This window comes from Musa acuminata, chromosome BXJ1-11 (genome assembly GCF_036884655.1).
Source record: "Musa acuminata AAA Group cultivar baxijiao chromosome BXJ1-11, Cavendish_Baxijiao_AAA, whole genome shotgun sequence".
NCBI classification, from domain to species: Eukaryota; Viridiplantae; Streptophyta; class Magnoliopsida; order Zingiberales; family Musaceae; genus Musa; species Musa acuminata.
In genome coordinates this window covers 10,625,386-10,648,776 of record NC_088337.1, presented here as the reverse complement: position 1 = coordinate 10,648,776, position 23,391 = coordinate 10,625,386, and the positions used below count along the sequence as shown (strand labels likewise).

Sequence of the window (23,391 nt, the reverse complement as noted above, 5' to 3'; positions counted from 1 at the left end):
AGAGAGATATTTCTATAATTTGGTCTTCTAATATGACATGTCATACATATACATATTTAATATCTATCTACATCGCATGCAAATATATATACATATCTAGTATGTGTATAAGCAATCACACCAGATGATCATGGACCACAACCTAATGTGATTAAGCCCGAGCCAGTAGGCCTAATCACTCACATCAAGATCTATGTGTGCAACGGTGCATCTCCATGCCCTGTGATCGTCAATCTCGTCCTCGTTGGTTTCGTCGACATCTTGATGCATCTTCATGCATCGCGATCATCCGTCTCGTGGGTCCCGCTATCGCATCCACGCTCTCATTACGCCTCCTCATGTGATTACAACTTAATCATAGACACGCAGGCCCGACAATAAACGAGAAATATAATGGAGGCTCGCAGACCTCAATAATAATAATCACAAGTACACACATCACACGGTCCATGATCATCCGCCCACACATCATACATCACATGTATAAATAATCATCATCATGTAGGACTACTAGATAATGATAAAAAATAATAATCAACTAAACTTTTTAATTAATTAATATTTTATGAAATCAGGGACATAAGGAATTTTTAAATTCATAGGGGTATTTTCATAATTTGGACAAAAGATAAAAACTGAAATTTCTCAAATTCCGAGGGGCAAAACTATCTTTTGCCTAGAAAACCCTAATGCCCTACTCCCCTTTGCTACTGCCGCCGCCGCCACCCTGCTGGCGATGGCCTGTGCGGTGGGGCGGGGACGCCGCCCCTGTAGGTGGGCGCCACCGTGGGTTGGCGCCCCTGCGGGTGGCGTTGCCCCCGCGGGTGCAGTGCCCCGTCGGGCGGCCACCCTTGCAGGGGGGTTTGCCAGTAGGAGCAACGGTTGCAAGCGTCGTTGCCCTGTGGCGCCTCAGCCCGTGGGTGCTGCGGCCGTAGGCGCCTCGCTCCGCAGTGCCTCTACTCGCAGGTCCAGCACCCGCAGGCGTCGCTCTTACGCGCGGACACAGTGCCCGCACGCAGGTGGCCGCCTTGCCCGTAGCCCTGCCTGCCAGCGCCGTGCGGCAATGACCGCGGGTGGGGCACCCGCGGGCTGCTAGCCCCACCGGCTGCAAGCCTACTGCAAGCAGGCCGTCGGCCGGCTACTGTAGGTGCAGCCCCTGTGCTGCCTGCCTTTGGCTGCATTGCACGTAGATCGAGGTCAGCAACTGTTGCTGTCCTTCCTTGTTTTTGCGTCCATGATTTTGACGTCAAAATTCTTCCTAAACACAACACACGCACTTCAAAACCAATCATTCGCACGAACAACCTAGCACCGATACCACTGTTGGAAAATCTTGGGGGCGACATCACATGCGTAACGGAAGAATAAGAAAACAAAATCCCCGATTTCCAAAGAGATGTTCGTCGTCGTGCGAAGATTGGTGTGCAAAATCCGCGAAACTTAAAACTGCGTATAGAGTAGATTGTGTTACATAGGGAGATCGTATATCCTTGTTTCCTTGCAGATCCTTAGGAGAGGGTAAAGGAGGTCAAGCGTCCTCCTCTCTAGCGGTGATCCACACAGCAGGGCTACGACGACGCTCCTCAAAACACCAGGCCTGCTTTGAGGTGGAGAGGGGAAGGAGAATAGGAGAGGCAAGCAAAGGCTCTAGCTTATGAGGCTCTGAATCCCTCCTATTTATAGAGGTCTCCTGTCAAACCCTAATGGATCCTCCCCTAGTAGGTATTGGATCTGCATCCAATAAGACAAGGGCTCCGTCGGATATCTCATATCTGAACCTCTACTCATCGTAATGCCTACCATATGTGTGTGACCCTCTAGGCCCAATATCGAGCTGGCCGTGAGTCATACCTGTCAGAACTCCTTCTAACTCAGTGAATTATTATCTCTGTAATAATTCACTTGACTCATCGACTACGGACGTACTAGGCCACTACGCCGTAGTCCCCAGACGATACAGGGGAATCCAATCCATTGGACCTATCTGTCCTTAGTTACCATGTACCTATAGTCCCTCATCCATATAATATCCCAAAGACCGTATATCGAGCATGGTGCTGTCAGACCCATACGGTTTCTACTCGAGTCTCGCTCTAATCGGATTCTTTCGGAGAACTCTTTCTCTTTCAACCCGAATGACCCTGGCCAGGGATTTGTCTGAGCAAGAACACATGAGATATTCCTCTCATGACGCCGAGAGTGGATGATCCTCTATCGACACTCAATAGCCCTCGTAAGGTCGACTACCACTCCCAATGACCAGTTGTACTAGATCTGGGACAGCCAAACCTATAAGTCTGGTATCAAAGAGTGGAGCACTCATACAGGACATCCTTGGTGTCTTAAGTCTAAGGACCAGATACACCACTAGGACTACGGAATCGCTGTCTGACAATAAGGCATCATCAACCATCCAGCATTCCGTAAGCGGATCAATCAGTGAACTCATTCTCCAATGAGCACCTGTACTGTATCCTTAGTGTCCCTACACGAGCAGCTATGAGACCAGCTGTATCCATCATATGAACGGGTATACAGCACACTAGTCTGTCCGGTTATCACGATGTCCCTCTCGAGTAACCTATGACCGGGATTATTTAGGATATGTGTTTAAAGGTGAATCGATTTCATTATCGTGATCTCATCACGATCCGATTCCCATTGCACAAATCCAAGGACATCACAATATATATATATATATATATATATATATATATATATATATATATATATATATATATATATATATATATATATATATATATATATATATATATATATATATATAGTTATAAAGTGATATGCGCCAAAATATAATAAGCAAAAAGATTTTGTATCAAGTCACACGTGCCATCACTCACGTGATTGGTTTGCTGGGCACCTATGACTAGCACACCCACTATATTAGCACTTCAGTAGTGGGTCGCGTCGTCGAGTCACGATCCGTCAATCAATAATGGCACTCGGTTGGGTCTGGAGTTCTCCTTAGGTAGTCATATTTGGTAAATAGCTTTGGGTTGTCTCATTTTGTCCCAACATGAGCTTTAAACATGATATATGGAAGATTGGATGGATTCGGAAGTTGACGGGTAAGTCCAATTTGTATGCTACCGCTTTGATGCACTCCAAAATTTGGTAGGGTCCATAGAACCGAGGTGAAAGCTTCATAGATGCTCTGGTCTCGATTGATGTTTGCATGTATAGCTAGAGTTGTAGGAAGACCCAATCTCCTATTGAAAATTCTCTTTCGCCTTTGTGTTGATCATCTTGCTATTTTATCCTTTCTTGAGTTGCAATGAGATTATTTTTTAGCAACTTCAGCATTTTGTCTCTATCTTGTAATTCCCTACCTACTTGTTCTACTTTAGAGGTGTACAACACATATTTTGGGATCACAATGGGAGATCGGCCATACATTACCTCATAGGGAGTACATTTTATGAATGAATAATAAGTTGTATTATATCACCACTCGGCCCAGGGAAGCCACTTTGTCCACTCTTTTGGTCGATCACTGGTAAAGCATCTAAGGTATGTCTCCAAGCACCTGTTCACCACTTCAGTCTAGCCATCGGTTTGTGGGTGATACGCCATACTTAATTTCAATTTAGTGCCCTGCATTTGGAATAACTATGTCCAAAATCTATTCGTGAAGACTCTATCACAATTACTTACAATAGATCTCGACATCCCATACAATTTTATAATATTCTCCATAAAGATTCGAGTAATACTAAAAGCAGTATAGAGATTACGTACAACGCAAAAGTGAGCATACTTTATAAGGCGATCAATCATGATAAGAATTGTACCTTTTACTTATGATGAGGGAAGCCCTTCGATGAAGTCCATGTTGGGAAATCTTGGGAGTGACATCACACAACGGAAGAATAAAAAACACAATCCCCAATTCCCAAAGATGAATATTGTCGTACGAAGATTGGTGCATAAAAATCCGCAAAATAGAAAATCATGTGTGAGATAGATTGTATATCACTAAATCCCTATAGATCTCTAAGAGAGGGTGAAGGAGCTCAAGCGCCCTCCTCTCTAGCGGTGATCCACACAGTAGGGCTATGATGACACTTATCAAAAGGCCTACTCTGATGTGGGGAGGGGGATAAGAATATGAGAGATAAGCAAAAAGCTCTAGCCTATAAACCATTGATTCCCTCCTATTTATAGAGGTCTCGTGTCAACTTAACCCTAATGGGTATTGGGTATTGGATCTATTAGTCATATGTGCATTGCAAGCCAATCATATGAGTGATAGCACGTGTGACTTGACACACAATCTTTTTGCTTATTATATTTTATCATTTATCACTTTATATTGACTATTGCATATATGCATGTATATATTGTGATGTCCTTGGATCTGTGCAATGGGAATCGGATCGTGATGAGATCACAATAATGAGACTAATTTGCCTTTAAACATAGATCCTTAATAATCCTGATCATAGGTCACTCGAGAGGGACATCGAGATAACCAGGCATATTGGTGTGTTGTATACCCATCCATATGATAGATGTAGCTGGTCTCATAGCTGCTCGTATGGGGACATTAGGGATACAGTACAAGTGCTCATTGGAGAATGAGATCACTGATTGATCCGCTTACGGAATATTAGATGGTTGATGATGCCTTATTGTCATACAGCGATTTCGTGGTCTCAGTGGTGTATCTGGTCCATAGACTTGAGACACCAAGGATGTCCTCTTGTACAGCTAGTCATTGGGAGTGATAGTCAACCTTACGAGGGCTATTGAGTGTTGATAGAGGATCATCCACTCTCGGTGTCATGAGAGGAATATTCCATGTGTTCTTACTCAGATAAATCCCTAGTCAGGGTCATTCGAAGTAAGAGAGAAAGAGTTCTCCAGAAGAATCCGATTAGAGCAAGACTCGAGAAGAAATCGTATGGGTTTGACAGCACCATGCTCGGTATACGGTCTCTGGGATATTAGATGGATAAGGGACTATAGGTACATGGTAACTGAGGACAGATAGGTCCAATGGATTAGATTCCCCTGTATCGTCTGGGAACTACAGTGTAGTGGCCTAGTACATCCGTAGTCGATGAGTCGAGTAAATTATTATGGAGATAATAATTCATTGAGCCAGAAGGAGTTTTAATTGGTATGACTCACATCCAGCTCAATATTGGGCCTAGAGGGTCACATACATATGGTAGGCACTACGATGAGTAGAGGTACGGATATGAGATATCCGCTGGAGCCCTTATCTTGTTGGATATCCAATAAGCCCATGAATTATTGGATCCTATGGATGAGATCCAATAAGAGCCCATGAGAGATTTTGGATAGAGATCCACTACTCTAAGAGGCTTAGGTAGTTAATTGGATGCAGATTCAATACCCAATAGGAGAGGATCCTTTAGGGTTTGATAGGGGACCTCTATAAATAGGAGGGATTCAGTGGTTCATAGGCTGAGCTTTTGCATGTCTCTCATATTCTCCCTCCCCCTCTCAATCTCAGAGCAGGCTTGGAGTTTTGAGGAGCATCGTCGCAACCCTGCTGTGTTGATCACCGTCAGAGAGGAGGGCGCTTGACTGCCTTCACCCTCTCCTAGAGATCTGCGGGGACATAGGGATATACGATCTCCCTAAGTAGCACAATTTATCTTATACATAGTTTTAAGTTTCATAGATTTTTGCGCACCAATCTTCGCACGACGACGAACATTCTTTTGAGAATAGAGGATTTTGTTTTCTGTTCTTTCATTGCATAGGTGATGTCGCCCCCAAAGATTTTCTATTAGAGCCAGGTTGTTCGTGCGATAGATTGGTTTTGAACTACGTGTATTATGTTTTGGAGAAACTTTTGACGTCAAAATCGTTGACGAAAAGTGAGGAAGGGCAGCAATAGTGGCTGCATGTAGCCACTTGTAGCGGCAGCCGCAGCAGGCAGCACAGCGTCGGCGCATGCTCAAGCGCTGTGCTTATAACAGCCAGCCAACGGCCTGCTTGTAGCAGGCATGCGACCGGCGGGGCTAGCAGCCCGCGGGCAAAGGCGCCGCGGGGCAGTGACGCCTGCGGTCTCTTCTCCCGCGGGGTGAGGCGCCTCATGGCAGCGACGCTTGCAGCCTCGGTGAGACACCAAGGATGTTCTATATGAGTGCTCCACTCTTTGATACCAGACTTATAGGTTTGGATGTCCCAGATCTAGTACAACCGATCATCGGGAGTGACAATCGACCTTACGAGGGCTATTGAGTGTCGATAGAGGATCATCCACTCTCGGTATTATGAGAGGAGTATCCAATATATTCTTGCTCAGGCAAATCCCTAGCTAGGGTCATTCGAATTGAGAGAGAAAGAGTACTCTAGGAGAATCCGATTAGAACAAGACTCGAATAAAAACTGTATGGGTCTAACAACACCATGCCCAGTATATGGTCTTTGGAATCTTAGATGGATGAGGGACTATAAGTATATGGTAACTGAGGATAGATAGGTCTAATGGATTGGATTCTCCTGTATCGTCTGGGGACTACGGCGTAGTGACTTAGTACGTCCGTAGTCGATGAGTCGAGTGAATTATTATAGAGATAATAATTCACTGAGTCAGAAGGAGTTCTGACATGTATGACTCGCAATCAACTCGATATTGGGCCTAGAGGGTCACATATATATGGTAGGCGTTGCGATGAGTAGAGGTTCGGATATGAGATATTCGTCGAAGTTGCTATCTTATTGGATATCCAATAGGCCCATGAATTATTGGATCCTATGAATGAGATTCAATAAAAGCTCATGAGAGATTATTATATAGAGATCCACTAATTTAAGAGGCTTTGGTAGTTGGATGAAGATCCAGTACCCAATAGGGGAGGATCCATTAGGGTTAAGTTGATAGGGGACCTCTATAACTAGGAGGGATTCAGTGGTTCATAGGCTAGAGTCTTTGCTTGCCTCTCCTATTCTCCTCCCCCTCTCCACCTTAGAGCAAGTCTGGAGTTTTGAGGAGCGTCGTCGTAGCCTTGCTGTGTGGATCACCGCTAAAGAGGAGGGTACTTGACCTCATTCACCTTCTCCTATATATCTGCAAGGATTCAGGAATATACGATCTCCCTAGGTAACATAATATTTACTATACGCAGTTTTTTATTTCGTAGATTTTACGTACTAATCTACGTACTATGACGAACATCTCCTTGAGGATAGGGGATTTTATTTTTTGTTCTTCCACTACGCATATGATGTCGCTCCCAAAGATTTCCCAATATTTACTGCTATCATAGTTAATCCTACACACTTATCTTAACATATAGATTAGGTCAAATAATTTACTAATTGATTTCATCATCAAAATTCGAGATTCAACACATCCGTCTTATCCTTATTTGTCCCACCAATACCTCGACGCATCTCTATGCTCGGTGATCATCTATCTTATCCTCATCACCTCTACACCCTCGTTGCACTTTCTTGTACAATTACAACTCAATTATATGCACACAAGCTAAAACATGTATATATCATATATAAGAGAAATCTTGATCTCATCGAGGGGAGGTATAATTTTAAGGGAGATAGAAATACATGTAGGATTTAATGAGAGAGTGAGAGAGAGAGAGAGAGAGAGAGAGAGGGGGGGGGGGGGGGGAGGGAGGGAGGGAGACTCGTATGCCTTAATAATAGTCACACACACATTATACATGGTCCATAATCATTTGTCCACAATATATATCACATGTTTATATACATATCTAACTAACTAAGTTGTAATCAATTAAACCATTTAATTGATTTTAGATTATCTATTAATCAATCGAACTTGGATTAACTCTTAATTTAACCTGGGAAAACTTTGCAGATCTATGGGGCAAGGTGCCCCTAGCAGCTAGGAATCCTAGCCGTTAGAGTTGTAAGCAACCCTCAACCAAAATTATAGGGCAGCAACTTTTGCTACCCTCCTTCCTTGTCAAATATGACGTCCAGAAGTTCTTGGGCAATAGAATAGTTCATATGCCAAAAACTACTTGTTGTTATCTCAAATCAGCGAAAATGTAACTTATTTATGAGAAACTAATTCAACACAACATATAGTTAATAACCAATCATCGCACAAGCAATCTAGCTTTGATACCACTATTAAGAAACCTTGAGGAGCATCATATGCATAGTAGAAAGTAAAAACAAAAACTAGTTTCCCAAAACAATCTTATCAAATTGTCATACGAAGATCAAAAGCGTAAAACTCGTGAAACCAAAAGACTACATATAGGTGTAAAATGTTCTCACCCAAGGGAACTCATATATCCTTTGAGATCATAGATTCTAGTCTATGGATGAAGGAGCTTTCACAAACTCCTCTCTAGCGGTGATCCACACGATAGATACGATGATGAAGCACCTCCTTATGTAGTACGTTCTTTTCTAGCGATCGTGCACCACCACACAGTAGTACACAAGAGGGGATCGGTCCCTTGTGCTATCTTCTCGCACTAGAAAGGGGGTAATCAGTTGGAGAAAGAAGGGGGGAGGAGACAAGGAGGGTGGCAACTAACTGGGTCTAGCCTATGACCCTATTAGTCCCAACTCCTATTTATAGAGAGTCTCTTTTAACTAACCTTAATGGATCATTCTTATTGGGAATTGGTTCTCCATTAAATTACCCCTGGCTTAATGTATATTAGATCCCCATCCAATAACCATTCTAAACTCCATTGAATCTTTTCTAAGGACTCATTAAAATAAGAGCTTATCAATATCACATATCTAATCATCTATTCATCGCAATGTCCACCATATATGTGTGACCCTCTAAGCTTAATACCGAGCTAGTCATGAGATACATCTATCAAAACTCCTTTTGACTTAGTGAATTATTATCCCTATAATAATTCACTCAACTCATCAATTATGGACGTACTAAGCCACTATGTCATAGTCCTCATACGGTATAGGATGATATAATCCATCGGACCTATCTATCCTCAATTAGCATGTATCTATAGCCTCTCATCCATCTAATATTCCAGATATTGTATGCCGAGTATGGTGTTGTCATGCCTATACAAAATCTATCTGAAACTTACTCTAATTGGATTCTCTCAGAGAACTCTCTCAATTCGAATCTCACGCGTATCAGATTCATTACAATTCGATTGACTTTAGCTAGAGATTTGTCTAAGTGAGAATGCATAAGATATGCCTCTCTTGATACCGAGAGTAGAAGATCCTCTATTGACACCAAATTACCTTCATAAGGTTCGGTATTGTTCCCAGTGACTATCTATACTAGATCTAAAACTTTCAGACTTATTAGTCTGATATCAAATAATAGAATACTCAAACAATATATCATTTGTGTCTTAAGTCTAAGGACCAGATACACAATTGAGACTACGAAATCACTATCTAATAATAAGATATCATTAATCATCTAGCGTTCCGTAAGTGGATCATTCAGTGAACACATTCTCTAATAAACACCTACACTATATCCCTAGTGATATCACACAAGCATATATGAGACTAACTTCCTCCAATATGGATGGGTATAAAGCACACTGGCTTATCCAGTTACCTCAATGTCCTTCTCGAATAATCTATGATCAATAATATTTATGATTTGTGTTTAAAGGCAAATTAATCTCATTATCATGATCTAATTTCTATTGTACAAATCCAAGGATATCATAATACATATATTCATCCAATATAAAGCGAAAAATATCATAATAAATATTAACCAAAAGAGATTGTGTAATATATCTTACGTGATTGATTTATAGGACACCTGTAACTAGTAATACAATCAACACGTCTAGCTCACGTGGTTGACTAACTGACCATGATGGTTGATACTTAGTGTACCATACGGAGGATGCATCAACTAGCAACCTCATGCCAACTAAACTCGAAACAGCTAGTTGGTTGATAAGGCTAACTAGCAATCCCTGATGAGCACCATGTGGAGACAGTAATTTAATCTCGGGTTTGATGCTAGGTGGCAATGACTTTGATCGAATTGTACATCCATTATTATCTCACTAATTTGCATAATAAATAATCATGATAGTTCTAAATGACTTCTATAAGAAGGAATCTCGAAATCTCGATGTACAAATATTGACTCTCTCAAGTTAACTAGTTCAATTAGTTACTAATTCGAGTTTCCGAGGGACATATATCGGGAGTACCCCCATTCAGTTTTGTAGTATTTGATACTACTCGTCCAAAAAGATAAAATTTTAGTAAGATCGACTTAAAGTGGAATCAAGTTAGATCCAACTTAGCTTTGAAATCAGGCAATCAGAATCTATTATAGCTTCTTATTTTTTAATAAAAAATTTCGTGCACGTCTACATTCTTAGTCTTGTAAGTAATATTTGCGAATGAGGAATTATTTTGAGGAATAATTCAATTCTTTGGGAGATTTACATTAGTTTTGCAGATGAGGTTGACTTCATGACGTGGATAGACGACCCATCCAACGTAATCTCAGAAAAAGGAAAAAGAAAACTTGGAGCAAAACCTATGCCTGCGGTTGTGTGAATGTCTCAAAATTCACACGTAACACTAAATTATATTTAATAAACATGATTTAACTTGGAATATCTTTTGACTTGTCAACTTATTAGATTCAGCCTATTCTTGCGTGTTGTGTGTTAAAAGCTGCTCTGCCGTCGCATTGTATTGAATGGGGAAATTGTATCGAGGAGCAGACGATGAACACGTCGTCGACGAACAGTGACGGTTTCGATTCAATATGACGACGGCGACGCGACGTCAGATATGACGACGGCTGTAACAGCACGCGACTCGCTTCACGTTTCTTACGGCCTCCAGTTTTATGTCAGCTGTTCGAAGCGACTCGATGATGTGGCAGTAGGTTTGTTTTTAAAAACCGTTGCCAGCTTCGAATTTTGTTTTTATTTTTTCTTTTACGGCAAACACTTCCTTGAACTAGCAAACGATCAACTAATTTTATATATCAGTCCAATGACATTTCAAAAATATAATTTTAAAATAATTATATGAATTAACTTTAATCAAATTATCTCATTAGATGGCATCATTAGGACACTTTCATTATTAATTAACAACCATTTCTATGAAAAATCATGATTAAATTTATTTGTTCTTGAGTGATAAGAAATATATAATCAATGAAATATTTATAAAAATATTCTCGAGAGTCTAACAGATGGTTGAAGTTATTTAAAAATTATCTTTTCTTTGAAATATTCATATGAATATTCTAAAAAATTTATAAACAACTTGGATCGATTATAAATCATCTTTCTTACCAAATATATAAAAAATATTTTAACTCTTCAAAGTCAAGTATAAAGATATACCATACCTCTACGTAAAACGGGAGCATAAATTATAAATTTAGATATAAAGAAATTGATCTGAGGATTAACTTAAACATCGAAGGGATCGACTCGAAAAATCTCTTCCGATTTCAATCTTTATACAGGTAATAAATTCGAAAGAAAATATTTTCTACTTTAAACAACCTCGCATATACATATCATGGTCACATCGTAATAATAAGGATGTCAATATATTTTTTAAAAAATTCAATCGCTTCTCACTCTATTGTCTTTATATAATTAGATGCATAGGCATTGTGCAGATTTCAAATGCACGATTCTAATCACCCACTTAAAGCTGGATCGTGACTTAAAACTGTAACTTGAATCGTGACTTAATGACCATAATATTAAATCCTAAGAAGATGGAAGCGATTGCCTGCTCGAATCAAAACACACAATTCTAACATGATTTGTTTAAATAATCATTCACTCTGATCCTGAGATTAGCAAGCACTTTTTTTTTTAATTTCTTAATTAAAAAAAGTATAGTTTGGATAATAAAATTATTTAAATTTAGAAAAACTTTTTTTTAAGAAGAATTCATGTTTGAGTAATTGCATTCGAAAAGATCGAGGAGAACAAAATATGTTTTGTTATTATTTTTTATGATCGTCTTGATGAGGAGACACACCCAAAAACATGTACATTAAAGCAGGGTGGAGGGCGGTTAACATGGCGACAAAAAAGTCCGCAAAGACTGCTGTGTCACCCGCTCTCTCACTCCCCTACTTAAACCCATCCTTTTTGGTTTTTTCTGAATTAAACCCATCCATGTATTCTTTCCTTTTTATTTCCTTGATCACACCCTCACCCACGCAATTACCAGTTTGAAACACCAACCTAGGACCCACCCCCCGACCCCCTCTCCCTCTACCCGGGCCCACCCACTGGTAAACAACAAAAAAAGCATGAAGAATATATGAGAAATTTGAAAATTATATAGATAGTAAAATCTGAATAGTTAATACATAAAATTAAAAATTTAGATATCTTTAGATTCGTTTATTGTTGAAATTATTCATAAATATTAATTTAGCCATGACAAACCAAATTAATTTATCAAAAAGCTGAGGACGCAAAATCTCATTTAAATATATTTATAAAAAATATTAATTAATTTAGTTGATAAAATTTTGATAGTTTGTTATAAGATACCGAGTTCAAATCTTATTTTCATCATTTATCTTCTATAAAAAAATATTTATAATTAATTATTAAAAATAAAATAAAAATAATTTATTATTTTTCTTAGGACATCTCAAATTAGTTTGATTTGAACCAAATATAGTCTATTTTTATGGTTTGGTTTAAGTCAAATTGCCTTTTTTTTTCAATTATATTTCATCGTATTTAGTGAGATGGAAAACTACTAAAAAAAAAAAAATACCCATCTGATAATTTCTTGGACCTCGCATATGTGGAACACGTCGAAGTCGTTTCCTGCAAATGTCGAAGAAGCAGTCTCAACACCAACTATACAGAACGTCGTACCGCGTCACCGACACGTAGGCCAACACATCAGGTTCTTTTGCCGGGTACATGTTTTCGCGTGCGTAAGGGATGAGATGATCTTATGCATACAGCTCCACGTCCCTGCTCACGCTCCGTCCGTCATCTTCCATTGGAGGTACCACAAAAAGCACTTCTCTTCTCCGCTTTACCTCTCTCTCTCTCTCTCTCTCTCTCTCTCTCTCTCGAGAAGAGTCTCGCTTTCTTTCGCTTCGCCGCCCGAACATCCGCAAAGCTACGACAGATTTCCTTGACTGCAGCAGCGGCTGCTGCCCCGCGAAAAAGCGGAGCGCACTCCATCAGTCATGTAAAGCCCCCATATATCCCTATATATATATACACATCAAATGTATTCGTCAAATAATACTGCTACTACTGAGAGCAAAGCAAAACGCAAACCCTCTCTCTCTCTCTCTGCCCTTCATAAACGGCCACGCCCTCATCCCATTTCATTCTCCGCGAGTTCTGTCGGTCCACAAACGGACCTCCTCAAGCAACCCGAGCAAATAGATTTGATCCGACTATACCCGTTTGATATGTTAAGAGTTACTCTGCAGAGCGAGGGGGAAGAGAGAGGATTAGAGACAGGCCACAACTGGATCTCCTACGGGCTGCCGCCGATGGAGATGCTTCTTCGCCCCTGCGGATTCGATCTGCAGGCCTCCTCCGATAACGACTGCGCCGTCGCCTACAACTACCAGTACTTCCTCCCTCCGCCTCCCGCGCCTGCGTCTACGGAGCTGAAGCTGGAGGATCTCCTCGGCGGGGACAGCGGCGCGCATTGCTCTGAGACCCTGACCGTCGACGGCCAGGACACGTCGTCCGTCAGCACCGTCCTCATCCAGGATCTCCGCGCGGTCGACGACTCCTCGTCGGCGCCATCTACGGGGCTGGAGAATACGCTGGTGCCGCCGCCGCAGCCGCCGGCAGCTGGTCACAGGACGTCGGTGTACAGAGGAGTGACCAGGTGACACTTCGCGTCATACTTAGTTAATTACACAGATGGGTTTTAGGAGTCACTTCATCGTTAGTTGATCGCACGCTTAGGGTTTCTTGAGGGAAGAAAACTGTTCACAGTTCACGTGTAATCGGCGCACGCGTGCATGCGTGCTTGTGTCTCTTGTTTCCCGCAGGCACAGGTGGACCGGAAGGTATGAGGCGCACTTGTGGGATAACACGTGCAAGAGGGAGGGCCAGAAGCGCAAGGGGCGCCAAGGTATACCTGCCGCCTTTCTTCCCTCGACTCCTCCTCCTCCACATATATGTGTGCGCATTCCCTTCCCCCTCGAAGCCAAAATACTAGCTGCTGCAATGCTCGGCCGCATGCATGTTTCAGATTGAATCTTCTAAGACCAAATGGATTGTTCTCGCATGCCATCATTACTTCCAGCTAGATTGGGATGCAGATCATGTAAGCTTGTGAGGGTGTGCTACTACGTTGCAGTCGTAGCTTGTAATGGCCTGAAGCAGAGACAAGTGATGGACAAGGGCATCATTGATGGCAAATGCTGCAGGTACCTCCATGGCGGTACGGCTGCTGCGATCACTGGCTTGCATTTTGTCCGTGAGACGCCGCCGCTTCCACGGTCTGAGCCAGTCAAGGCCTGGTATGTCACCTTGTCGCCGTGCCATGTACAGGGAGACGTACACGCAGGTCACCTGTGCATGTGTATGTACCGATGAGAAAAGCGTCCGTCAAAGCTCGCATCATGGACGCCTTGAAAAGTTGGGTTTGGGAGGCGAGAGGTAGAGAGCGTATTTGAGCGAGTGAGATTTGATGTGACGACACATTGCTCTTTTATCTGCGGGGAAAAGAACGGGGTCGCGTCCTTTCACTGACGGAAAAGAGTACACTGACTGCCCTTTTCAGTGGGGGGTGGGGACTTTGCTGCATGTCGATAGCTCCTGCCTCAGTATCTTTGACTGGAGCTGAAGCCCACCGAAGTTCCCCATGAGTCACTTCACTAGATCATGAACACCAGCGGTTGTTTTGCTCTCTGTCACAGTGACTGGGATTCAGATGCATCTGATCACCCACCAGTCATTCTACTCTCACACTCCTTTCAATCACATTAACCTTTAGTGTGATGCATATCTGTAGTACGTCATATAGTGCTCCTAGTTTTGCTTGGCCGTCATATGAGCGCCAGTACCCAAAATGCCTAAAGATCATATAACATCTGATAGTATAAATATGTTGGTTTAAGATATCATCCTCATGCAAGCTTTAGTCTAAAATATAGTTCTTACTATTTCCATGTTCCATCTGTTTCTAAGACAAAATCTGAGTGCTAGTATCTTCATGCCACTTGATGGTTTTAGATGCGGACAATGTTTATTGTTTTTCTGGAAAGTACATGATGAAGACCTGCAAAAAAATGCTTTTGGCTGTAACCGATATTTTTCTGACACAATTTCCATCCTTTTTTGCATGGGGATGTGATCAATTGGTGATGTTTGTGGCTAATCTCCAGTGTATTTGGGTGAGATATCCTTGCTTTCTTGAGTTGTGTTTACGGTCTTTGGATATGAATTAGAATACTGATCTAACTTCAATATGACACAGGTGGATACGACAGAGAAGAAAAAGCAGCAAGGGCTTATGATCTTGCAGCTTTAAAGTATTGGGGTCCTACTGCCACAACCAACTTCCCGGTAATGTTTCCACTGAGAATTCATCCTTGTTTACGCTGTTAATATTGCCCTAATTAAACATAACAATATATTAGAATGTTTATGTTCATTCTCTTTGATCCATATCCATTGTATGGTAACTTAATGCTGTGAACTGCATAATTTCTTTGTTTTATGTTGTCCAAGTATGGAATCCTCTTAAAGAACACTCAATTTAGATATTTTCCCTTATTCTTTTTATTCTTTTGCAGGTAAGCTGTTATAGTAGGGAGATTGAGGAGATGAAGTGCATGACTAAGCAAGAGTTTATTGCATCAATAAGAAGGTGAAGTCCCGAATTTTTTTGTGCTAGCTGCCTCTGTAACTGCATTGTCACATATTCTTATCTAGTTTCTATTTGGGTCTTGTAGAAAAAGCAGTGGATTCTCTAGGGGTGCTTCCATCTACAGAGGGGTGACAAGGCAAGAGATTCAATTCTTTGAAAACATTATTAGATTCTCACTGATGTCATGCAAAATTCCAAAGAGAACTGCTTCTAAGGCAATTTTTTTGTTGTGATTTATTATCAGGCATCATCAACATGGTCGGTGGCAGGCAAGGATAGGCCGTGTTGCAGGCAACAAGGATCTTTACCTCGGAACATTTGGTGCGGTTTTACTTCTTTTTATCGCCATCTCATTTCTTTCATTTCGGTCCTGAATTGGATGATGACACTAAACCGATCAAGATTCGTCGATAGCAACCGAGGAAGAAGCAGCTGAAGCATATGACGTAGCGGCGATCAAGTTTCGCGGTGCAAATGCTGTTACCAACTTTGAGCTCAGCAGATATGATGTGGAAGCTATCGCAAACACCGAGCTACCGATCGGAGCATCAGCTAAACGAATCAAACAGTCCCTCCAATCTGACCAAGATCAACTCCCTCTTGACAAATCAGACAAAGGACAGCATCTCAACTTTGTGCCAGCAACTCTCTTCCACAACCTTATGCAGTTTCATGGTCCTTCTGGCTTCTCGCCTTGTCTGTCCTACTGCAGTTTCATAGAGAATGACTTCGATGAATGCGATCAAAACAATTTTCTCTTGGCGGCCAAAGATCAACACAAAAACCAATATCACAATCAGCAAGATTTGGGGAGTGGCATCCTCCAATTGACACACCTTCCATCTCAGTGATTGTAGTCTTTGTGGATGTGTGATATATCTGACCTGCTAAGCTCACTGATCTTTTTGACATTGGACAAAATCCATGCTATTTTGTGTAGATCAAGTGATATTATCATCAATGGAACATGGATCTACTTTTAGCTGAATGATGTGTGTACATGCAACCTTCTCCAAGTACTGATTGTGTTTACTGTGAGAGTTGTGATCCACCTTACTGGGGTTTTATCTATCAGCGGACTTGTGATGGTTCATCTGTGAGAATCTATTATATATGAGAAATTTGAATATATTATATATGTATTTTAATGAATATGACTTGAATATCTGAACCCTGGATAGGATGCATTACAATATCTGGAATATGAATGAATATGGAGACACATAAATAATACATGTTTATTGAATAGCCTAAATAGCTAAAAGCTTTTTTTTACCATTGATTTCAAGCAATTTATTGTGAAACAACATTCTCATGTAATGTTTCTTTTCTCTCAAAGCTTTTCACATATTTGTTAACTTACCTAAATAGTGTTCTAAAAAGTGGATGGAAAGCGAGTTTTTATGCTAAAGTGAGTTATTATTATTATTATTATTATTAGATGAATATCTAGAAAAAACTATTGGATTTTTGCTTTTCTCAAGGTTCCATTTTTTTTTTTTTTTCTGAGGTTGCCCCTGCTTTTTAAAATCTTAATATCACATCTCTTTTATTTTTTTCTTTACTCTCTAGTTTGGTTCGTTTCAATAAGTTAAGAACCGAATTGATCCAACAAATTAAGCCGAACCAAATTAATAATTAAAACAAAATAACAATAAAAAAAATAAAAATTTAAATTTATTGAAAATTATCGAAGTTAGAACAATATTTAGGTCTTTATCTTTTGTTCAGTATATTTAAATATTAATAATAAATTAAAGATTTATAAAATAACAAAAATTTAAAAATATACTGTAACATTAGTTAAAAATATAGATATCGGAAATTTATGTGGATATATGTGTATATATATATATATATATATATATATTTATGATAAAATTCGAATTTTATTTCATAAGATTGTTTTAAATAAAATTTTAAAATTATTTGAATTTGAATCTATATGAAATTTGTTGAACCAAACCAAAAGAGAAAAAAAGGAAGTTCAATATAAAATTGAAAAGTCGAAAAAAGAGAATTCTGATAAATAGGACTGCTCTTCGAGAAGGGAAACCACCTATTCTGGTAAAAGGCTCCAAAAGGCGGAGCCTTTTTAACCGTCGTGTTGGACTGTAGAAGCGGCGTTCCAGAGTGGCGCGGCTTGTCACCGGCGTGAAGGCGGCGCCCCAAGCACGTCTTCCTCCGCCGCTGCTCAACCGTCTCCCTGCTCCCAGATCGTATCACCAGCCACCTCATGACGGTACGGCGTCTGGTTTCACCATCTGTAGGTAGGTTTTAGGGCTTAATGCGTGTAATGTTGATTCGTTATCGATGATTGCCTTTGCGCCGGATGGAGGCTCACGTCGCCAAGCTGGAAGCCGATATCGGAGACTCGCAGAAGCTTTATTATAATGAGAGAGGATTTCCAACAAAGGTATGGGTACACTGGTAATTTCATGTCGTCGATTTTTCGCAAACAAAAAGGGTCCGCTGGTTCCGTTGGCTACCGGATGTTCGTCTCCAATCCAATGAATGCTCTGTTGGTGTCCGTCTCTCCTTCTCTCTCCCTCTCCTCGCCACCGCCTCTTCCTCGCCATGAACGGGTCCACGGAATCCCTAGATTCCGGATTCTATGTTCTCCAGCTGGTTCTCAGCGGGTTCGTTGGCCTTTGATTGATTCCATTTTGATTTAATGTCTTTTCTGATTCGTTGCGTTTCTTTGGGGGTCTCCAGATTGACATGCCCAAGTCCGAGTACAAGCCCGGTCCCTTTGATGCTCTGCTCCTTCAGTTTTTCAGGAAGAAAATGGTGCAGGTGAGCTCCTGTTCGAGCCTTTGAAATCGGATTCATGTATCACATTTGTACATGTTGCTCGAATCAGGGATTTGAATATCCAATCGTTTTTCTGTACGGTTGTAGAAATAATGGTTGAAACAAACGCATCTCTAAGATGTTTCTTTTTCCTCTTTAGGATGCTGGTGGATGATGCCATATAGAAACCTAAAATTAGTTCCGGAATTTTTGCTAGTTAAATCAGGAAATTGGTCCTTTCATTGCACCTATCATACCTAGTAATTGACATGATCTTGAATGTGATATAGAACCTTTGAACTAAGTTGTTGATATGATATTGTTATTGATATAATAGAATTACCATGCTGAAAAACTATTTTCTTGTATTACAGTTCTGCTGCTAAATGTACTTTACATCAAATCAATCTTAAGAGTGATGTCGTTTTGGTCATCAGAGAAAATCTAGAGACTTCAATGCTTCTTTTTTTTTTTTCATTTTTGATTGAAGATTAAGGGAACTTATAGTTTCAGCTTATCTTTGAGCTTTAGAGTTTTCTTCCTAATGGATGTAAAGATTACATGAGCATTGTTAAAAGTGCTAGGGAGATGAGAATTTGCAATATGCTACACAAATCAACACTCCATTGATTGGTATATAATATTTCCATCTCTCTAGCTGGTATGCCATTGTTTCCTTTTCTTTGCCTTTATATAATCTTGTAATTCTAAGAGGTCATGAAAATGATTTTTTTTTCCTTGTGCTAGAATTCTTCTGACAATGTTTTGATTCTTAAAAAGCTATAGGAGGTTGGATGGGATTCAGAGAAGCCTGGGTATGTTGGACTTATTGAAGTTGCAAATCATCTTATGATTAAGGGAAAAACCATCTCAGAGACTGAGCGATCAGCGGTATTCAGAGAAATCTCATGTGCACTTTATTTTTTTCTATACAACAACAATTTTATTCTGATTGACAATTCTTATTATCATGCAAAGATGTTATGGTACCATAACAATCACAATGAATGGCAGGTTCGGGTTCTTGTATCTTTGTTTCCCCCACTCTTGCTTGATCTGTTTAAGATGCTTATAGCACCAATTAATGGTGGGAAAGTAGCTTCCATGATGCTTGGTAAGTCAATGCTTATAGTTCTAATTCTTGTTTAGATATACTTTTGGTGCTTTGAGTGCAGTGATCGTTCTTACCATCTGAAATCTTTTCTCTTTCCAATTTCTTTTTTAAACAATTTGACTTTTTGTATTCTTAAGCAAGAGCAACTGCAATGTTATGTCAATGGCTGATGGGCCCTTGTTCAGTTAATTCTGTTGATCTTGCTGATGGGTCCTCCTGCAGTAGTGGGGTAATCTCTCTATCCGAGAATTTTGCATTTAGCTAAAAGTCTCAGTTCTTTGCTTTACTTGTGCAACTCCTGCGTTGATATTGGTCTAATTCCTTGTGAATATCTTCATTTAGGTCTTTGTGGAAAGATGCAAGTATCTTGAAGAAAGTAAATGTCTGGGAGTCTGTGTCAACACATGCAAACTACCAACACAGGTTTGGTGCCTTTGCAAAATATGATATGTAATTTCTGTCCATTATCTCTATGACCTCATCTATTTTATGTGAAGTTCTTCCATTTTCTATGTCCAACTAAAATTGGATTTTTCTCCTTGTATGATGAGTAGAAAGAAATCATGAAATGTGATCCCATCCAAACGTTTGTTCCCTGCACATCTTGCAATTCAAATAGGCTATAGCTGTATGACTTAGTAGTTTGAGATAATATATTACTTAAGACATGCACGATAAATTAAATACACCTCTTGTATGATTGGAATAGCTAGGGGTCATTACTCTGCTTGTTCCTTATATATTTTTTGCTTTAAAGTTTATTCTGGGCCTTCACTAATTGCATTGATTTATTGGGTTACACGATCGTAGACAAAAGTTCACTAGGCTTCTATACTATCATGGCATGTATCATATTTGTGTGAATCACTACATGGAAAATTAAATGACCACAACAAAATGACATCAGAAGTGTTGGATGCACTTAATTGTTTATCTTATTGTCTCTAAGTTGTTGCCAAAGTGCTTTTATTAAGATATTATATATTACCATTTACTGATAGCCAAGTAGAAGGAACTGGTGAGATAATTTTACGAAATATAACCTCCTAAGCCCTAGCTTCCAACCAATACGCATTTGAGTGTACTGTTTTTGTGAAGCACCACTTGTAAGATGCTGAGATTTATACTATTATAAAAAGATTATGTTTTTATTTGTTAGGATGCTAATATAAGCACCATGATATCCAGATAAGATTGTCACAGTTGGATCTCTTGTTGGATCTTTACGGGCGAGGACCTATAGAAAAATATCAGTAGTGTGCTTCAAGCCTTTAGTTACAATTACTTTTGGTTCCTTAAGATTAGGTATAACTATTAGAATCAAGAGCGGTACTAAGAGAGGGGGGTGAATTAGTGCAGCGAAAAAATCATCGATTTTGTAAGATATTCGTTCGTTGAAAACCAATTTCGGAAAGTGCTTGACTTTAGAGTAAATGAACTAGCAGTTAACTTAGAAAATAATAGCAGTAGTAAAAAGCAGAATGGAAATGAGCACACCGAAATTTATAGTGGTTCAGATGTTGTGGCCTACATCAACTTCTGATTCCTCCTCCGTCGAGGTCACTAGCGTCTACTAATGATCTTCCTTCAATGGGCGATAACTCTCTTTACAGCGCTTTCTCCTTTTCACAGGTTTAGGAGATAACCCTTACAAGGCTCACACCTCTCTTGAATGATCACAACCCTAAAAAGGGAGGACTTTTTGCACTTTTTACAACACTTTCACCCCCCAAGACTTCAATATTTTGTTCACACTTTCGTGCCCTTTCATGCAGAAAAGGGTGGGGTATTTATAGGCCCCAATGGCTTCAAAATTGGAGCAAAAAAGTGTCTCATCCTAAATTTTCGGGGTACTGGTGGTACCACCGCCATTATTGGGCGGTACAACTGCTTAGTCTGGGCGGTACGATCGCCTGATAGAGCTCGGAGACCGAGCTCTGGCGATACCACTACCTGGCAGCATTAACTGCCGGCGGTACCACCGCCCAGACCACCTGGGAGACTGAGTCACCAGGCGGTGCCACCGTTGGCCGTGACTTCAGGTGCTGAATGGGCTGTTCAACCGGCCCAGTTCAGCCCTATTAAGGGCCCAGTTGGCCCCTAACTGACTTAGCAGGATTACCTCCTAATCCTAACTCAATTTAAGGTCTAACTACGATAATTAAGACATTTAAACAAGTAATCTTTGTTCGGTATGTCGATTGTTCTCTCGGTGATCTTCCGGCGAACTTCTTGGTAAACTTCTGACGAACTTCCGGCGAACTCCCGACGAACTCTCAGCGAGCTCCCGACGAATTTTCGACGAGCTTCTGGCAAACTTCCGGCACATCGTCCGAATCTTTGACGTATCGTCCGATCTTTGACTCTGGCACAAAATCTGCTTTATGCCTTGCTGCTATTGTAGTTAATCCTACACACTTATCTCAACATATAGATTAGATCAATCATTTTACTAATTGATTTCATCATTAAAATCCGAGATTCAACAATAACATCTAGCTTAACAGCCTTTAAAGCAATTCAAAGACATTTTGTTTCGCTGTCATTGATTTGAACATGGAAGTGCATCCATTTGAGTACTAATCAGACCCTTCTTTAAAGGTCTAGAAAAGGTTTACCATGGATGGACCCTTCCATGGTTTAGATCTGTAATGGACTGGTTTTATCACTCATTTGTTGGCTAACTATGCAATGGGAAATAAGGTTAACATCAATATGGATACTTCATTTCCTGATACTTCTTTGGTCTTTCAGGACTTGCATGTAATGGGAAGTGGGAACCATTAGTCAATGAGGCATTCTTTTGAAGTAATATAGTATGTATCTTTTTTAGAAAAAAAAAACAATTAACTTTTCTGAGTGTCCATACTCATGCATTGTGCTTAAAAATGAGTTACTTAATAAGCTTTATGCTTCATCATCATAATATACTTTAAGAAGAGTGATCGAGTTTTGCTACTTTCCGTCCATATAAGTGCCTATATCTCATGACCTTATAATGTTGGGATACAGGAACAGAAGCTCCTAATGTTGCTTTTGTTGTTGTACTTTTTGATTGTTACCTTTTCAGACTTTCTTCAGAGACTATATGGGAGTCCCTCTATATATGGAGCCAAATTTTAGTGACTATAGCTGTCAGGTACTGTTTCCATTGCTCAATTGCTGTAGCTCAACAGTTGTGCTTTAGGTTTCCAATGTACATAATCCTTTGATCACGGTCTGTATCTCAGCAAACACAAGTGTTTTGCGAGGATGATTAGCTTATTTCAATTTCAGGATAAACATCCGTGATCTTTTAACGAAACACTAATTTGCAATCTCATTTGATTTTGCAGTTCAATTTTGGGGTTCCTCCTCCACCACCTGCTAGTGATAAAGCCCTCCAAGAGCCTTGCTTGGCAATATGCCCGAATGCCAGCCGCCGCAGAGAGCTTAGTGGCAGAGAAATTGAGCAATGCCCCAAAGTGTAAATTTTCATCGACTCTCTATCTTGCCATAATTCTCATTTTCAGTATATTTACTCTTGTAATAATTTTAGAATGCTAGGATCTGTAGATTGACTTTGAAATCACCTTGGCATATTTGGACAAAACCATGAAAAAGATATATTCTATTCTTTTGTTTCCTCCTGGAAAATTAGTTGCAACGTTCCTTGA

General features: G+C 40.2%; 2 protein-coding genes across 3 annotated transcripts; both read left to right on the top strand.

Moving 5' to 3' along the window:
* Positions 1–13,267: 13,267 nt before the first annotated feature.
* On the top strand, positions 13,268–16,888 carry LOC135596593 (AP2-like ethylene-responsive transcription factor AIL7). 2 transcript variants are annotated; one of them, XM_065088652.1, is made up of 8 exons: positions 13,268–13,836; positions 14,003–14,085; positions 15,344–15,352; positions 15,436–15,524; positions 15,755–15,828; positions 15,914–15,964; positions 16,073–16,149; positions 16,231–16,888. In XM_065088652.1, the coding sequence occupies exons 1-8, from the start codon at positions 13,406–13,408 to the stop codon at positions 16,677–16,679; spliced, it is 1,263 nt and encodes a 420-aa protein (XP_064944724.1). In that variant the 5' UTR covers positions 13,268–13,405; the 3' UTR covers positions 16,680–16,888. The 2 variants fall into 2 exon arrangements, with proteins under 2 accessions (XP_064944724.1, XP_064944725.1); XM_065088653.1 differs by having other exon boundaries at positions 16,243–16,887.
* Positions 16,889–17,925: 1,037 nt separating this feature from the next.
* On the top strand, positions 17,926–23,351 carry LOC103971279 (beta-carotene isomerase D27, chloroplastic). Its single transcript, XM_018820388.2, has 9 exons — positions 17,926–18,070; positions 18,167–18,467; positions 18,544–18,624; positions 19,408–19,512; positions 19,636–19,735; positions 19,873–19,964; positions 20,078–20,158; positions 22,806–22,874; positions 23,071–23,351. The coding sequence occupies exons 2-9, from the start codon at positions 18,222–18,224 to the stop codon at positions 23,203–23,205; spliced, it is 909 nt and encodes a 302-aa protein (XP_018675933.2). The 5' UTR covers positions 17,926–18,070; positions 18,167–18,221; the 3' UTR covers positions 23,206–23,351.
* Positions 23,352–23,391: the final 40 nt, after the last annotated feature.

Bases quoted from the DNA above. Each gene is read 5' to 3' on its own strand.
- LOC135596593 (XM_065088652.1), top strand. From the start codon at position 13,406: ATGTTAAGAGTTACTCTGCAGAGCGAGGGGGAAGAGAGAGGATTAGAG. The intron at 15,525-15,754 runs GTAATGTTTCCA...ATTCTTTTGCAG, and splicing joins CTGCCACAACCAACTTCCCG to GTAAGCTGTTATAGTAGGGA. The intron at 15,965-16,072 runs GCAAGAGATTCA...ATTTATTATCAG, and splicing joins ATCTACAGAGGGGTGACAAG to GCATCATCAACATGGTCGGT.
- LOC103971279 (XM_018820388.2), top strand. From the start codon at position 18,222: ATGAGAGAGGATTTCCAACAAAGGTATGGGTACACTGGTAATTTCATG. The intron at 18,625-19,407 runs GTGAGCTCCTGT...AAAAAGCTATAG, and splicing joins TCAGGAAGAAAATGGTGCAG to GAGGTTGGATGGGATTCAGA. The intron at 19,513-19,635 runs GTATTCAGAGAA...AATGAATGGCAG, and splicing joins CAGAGACTGAGCGATCAGCG to GTTCGGGTTCTTGTATCTTT.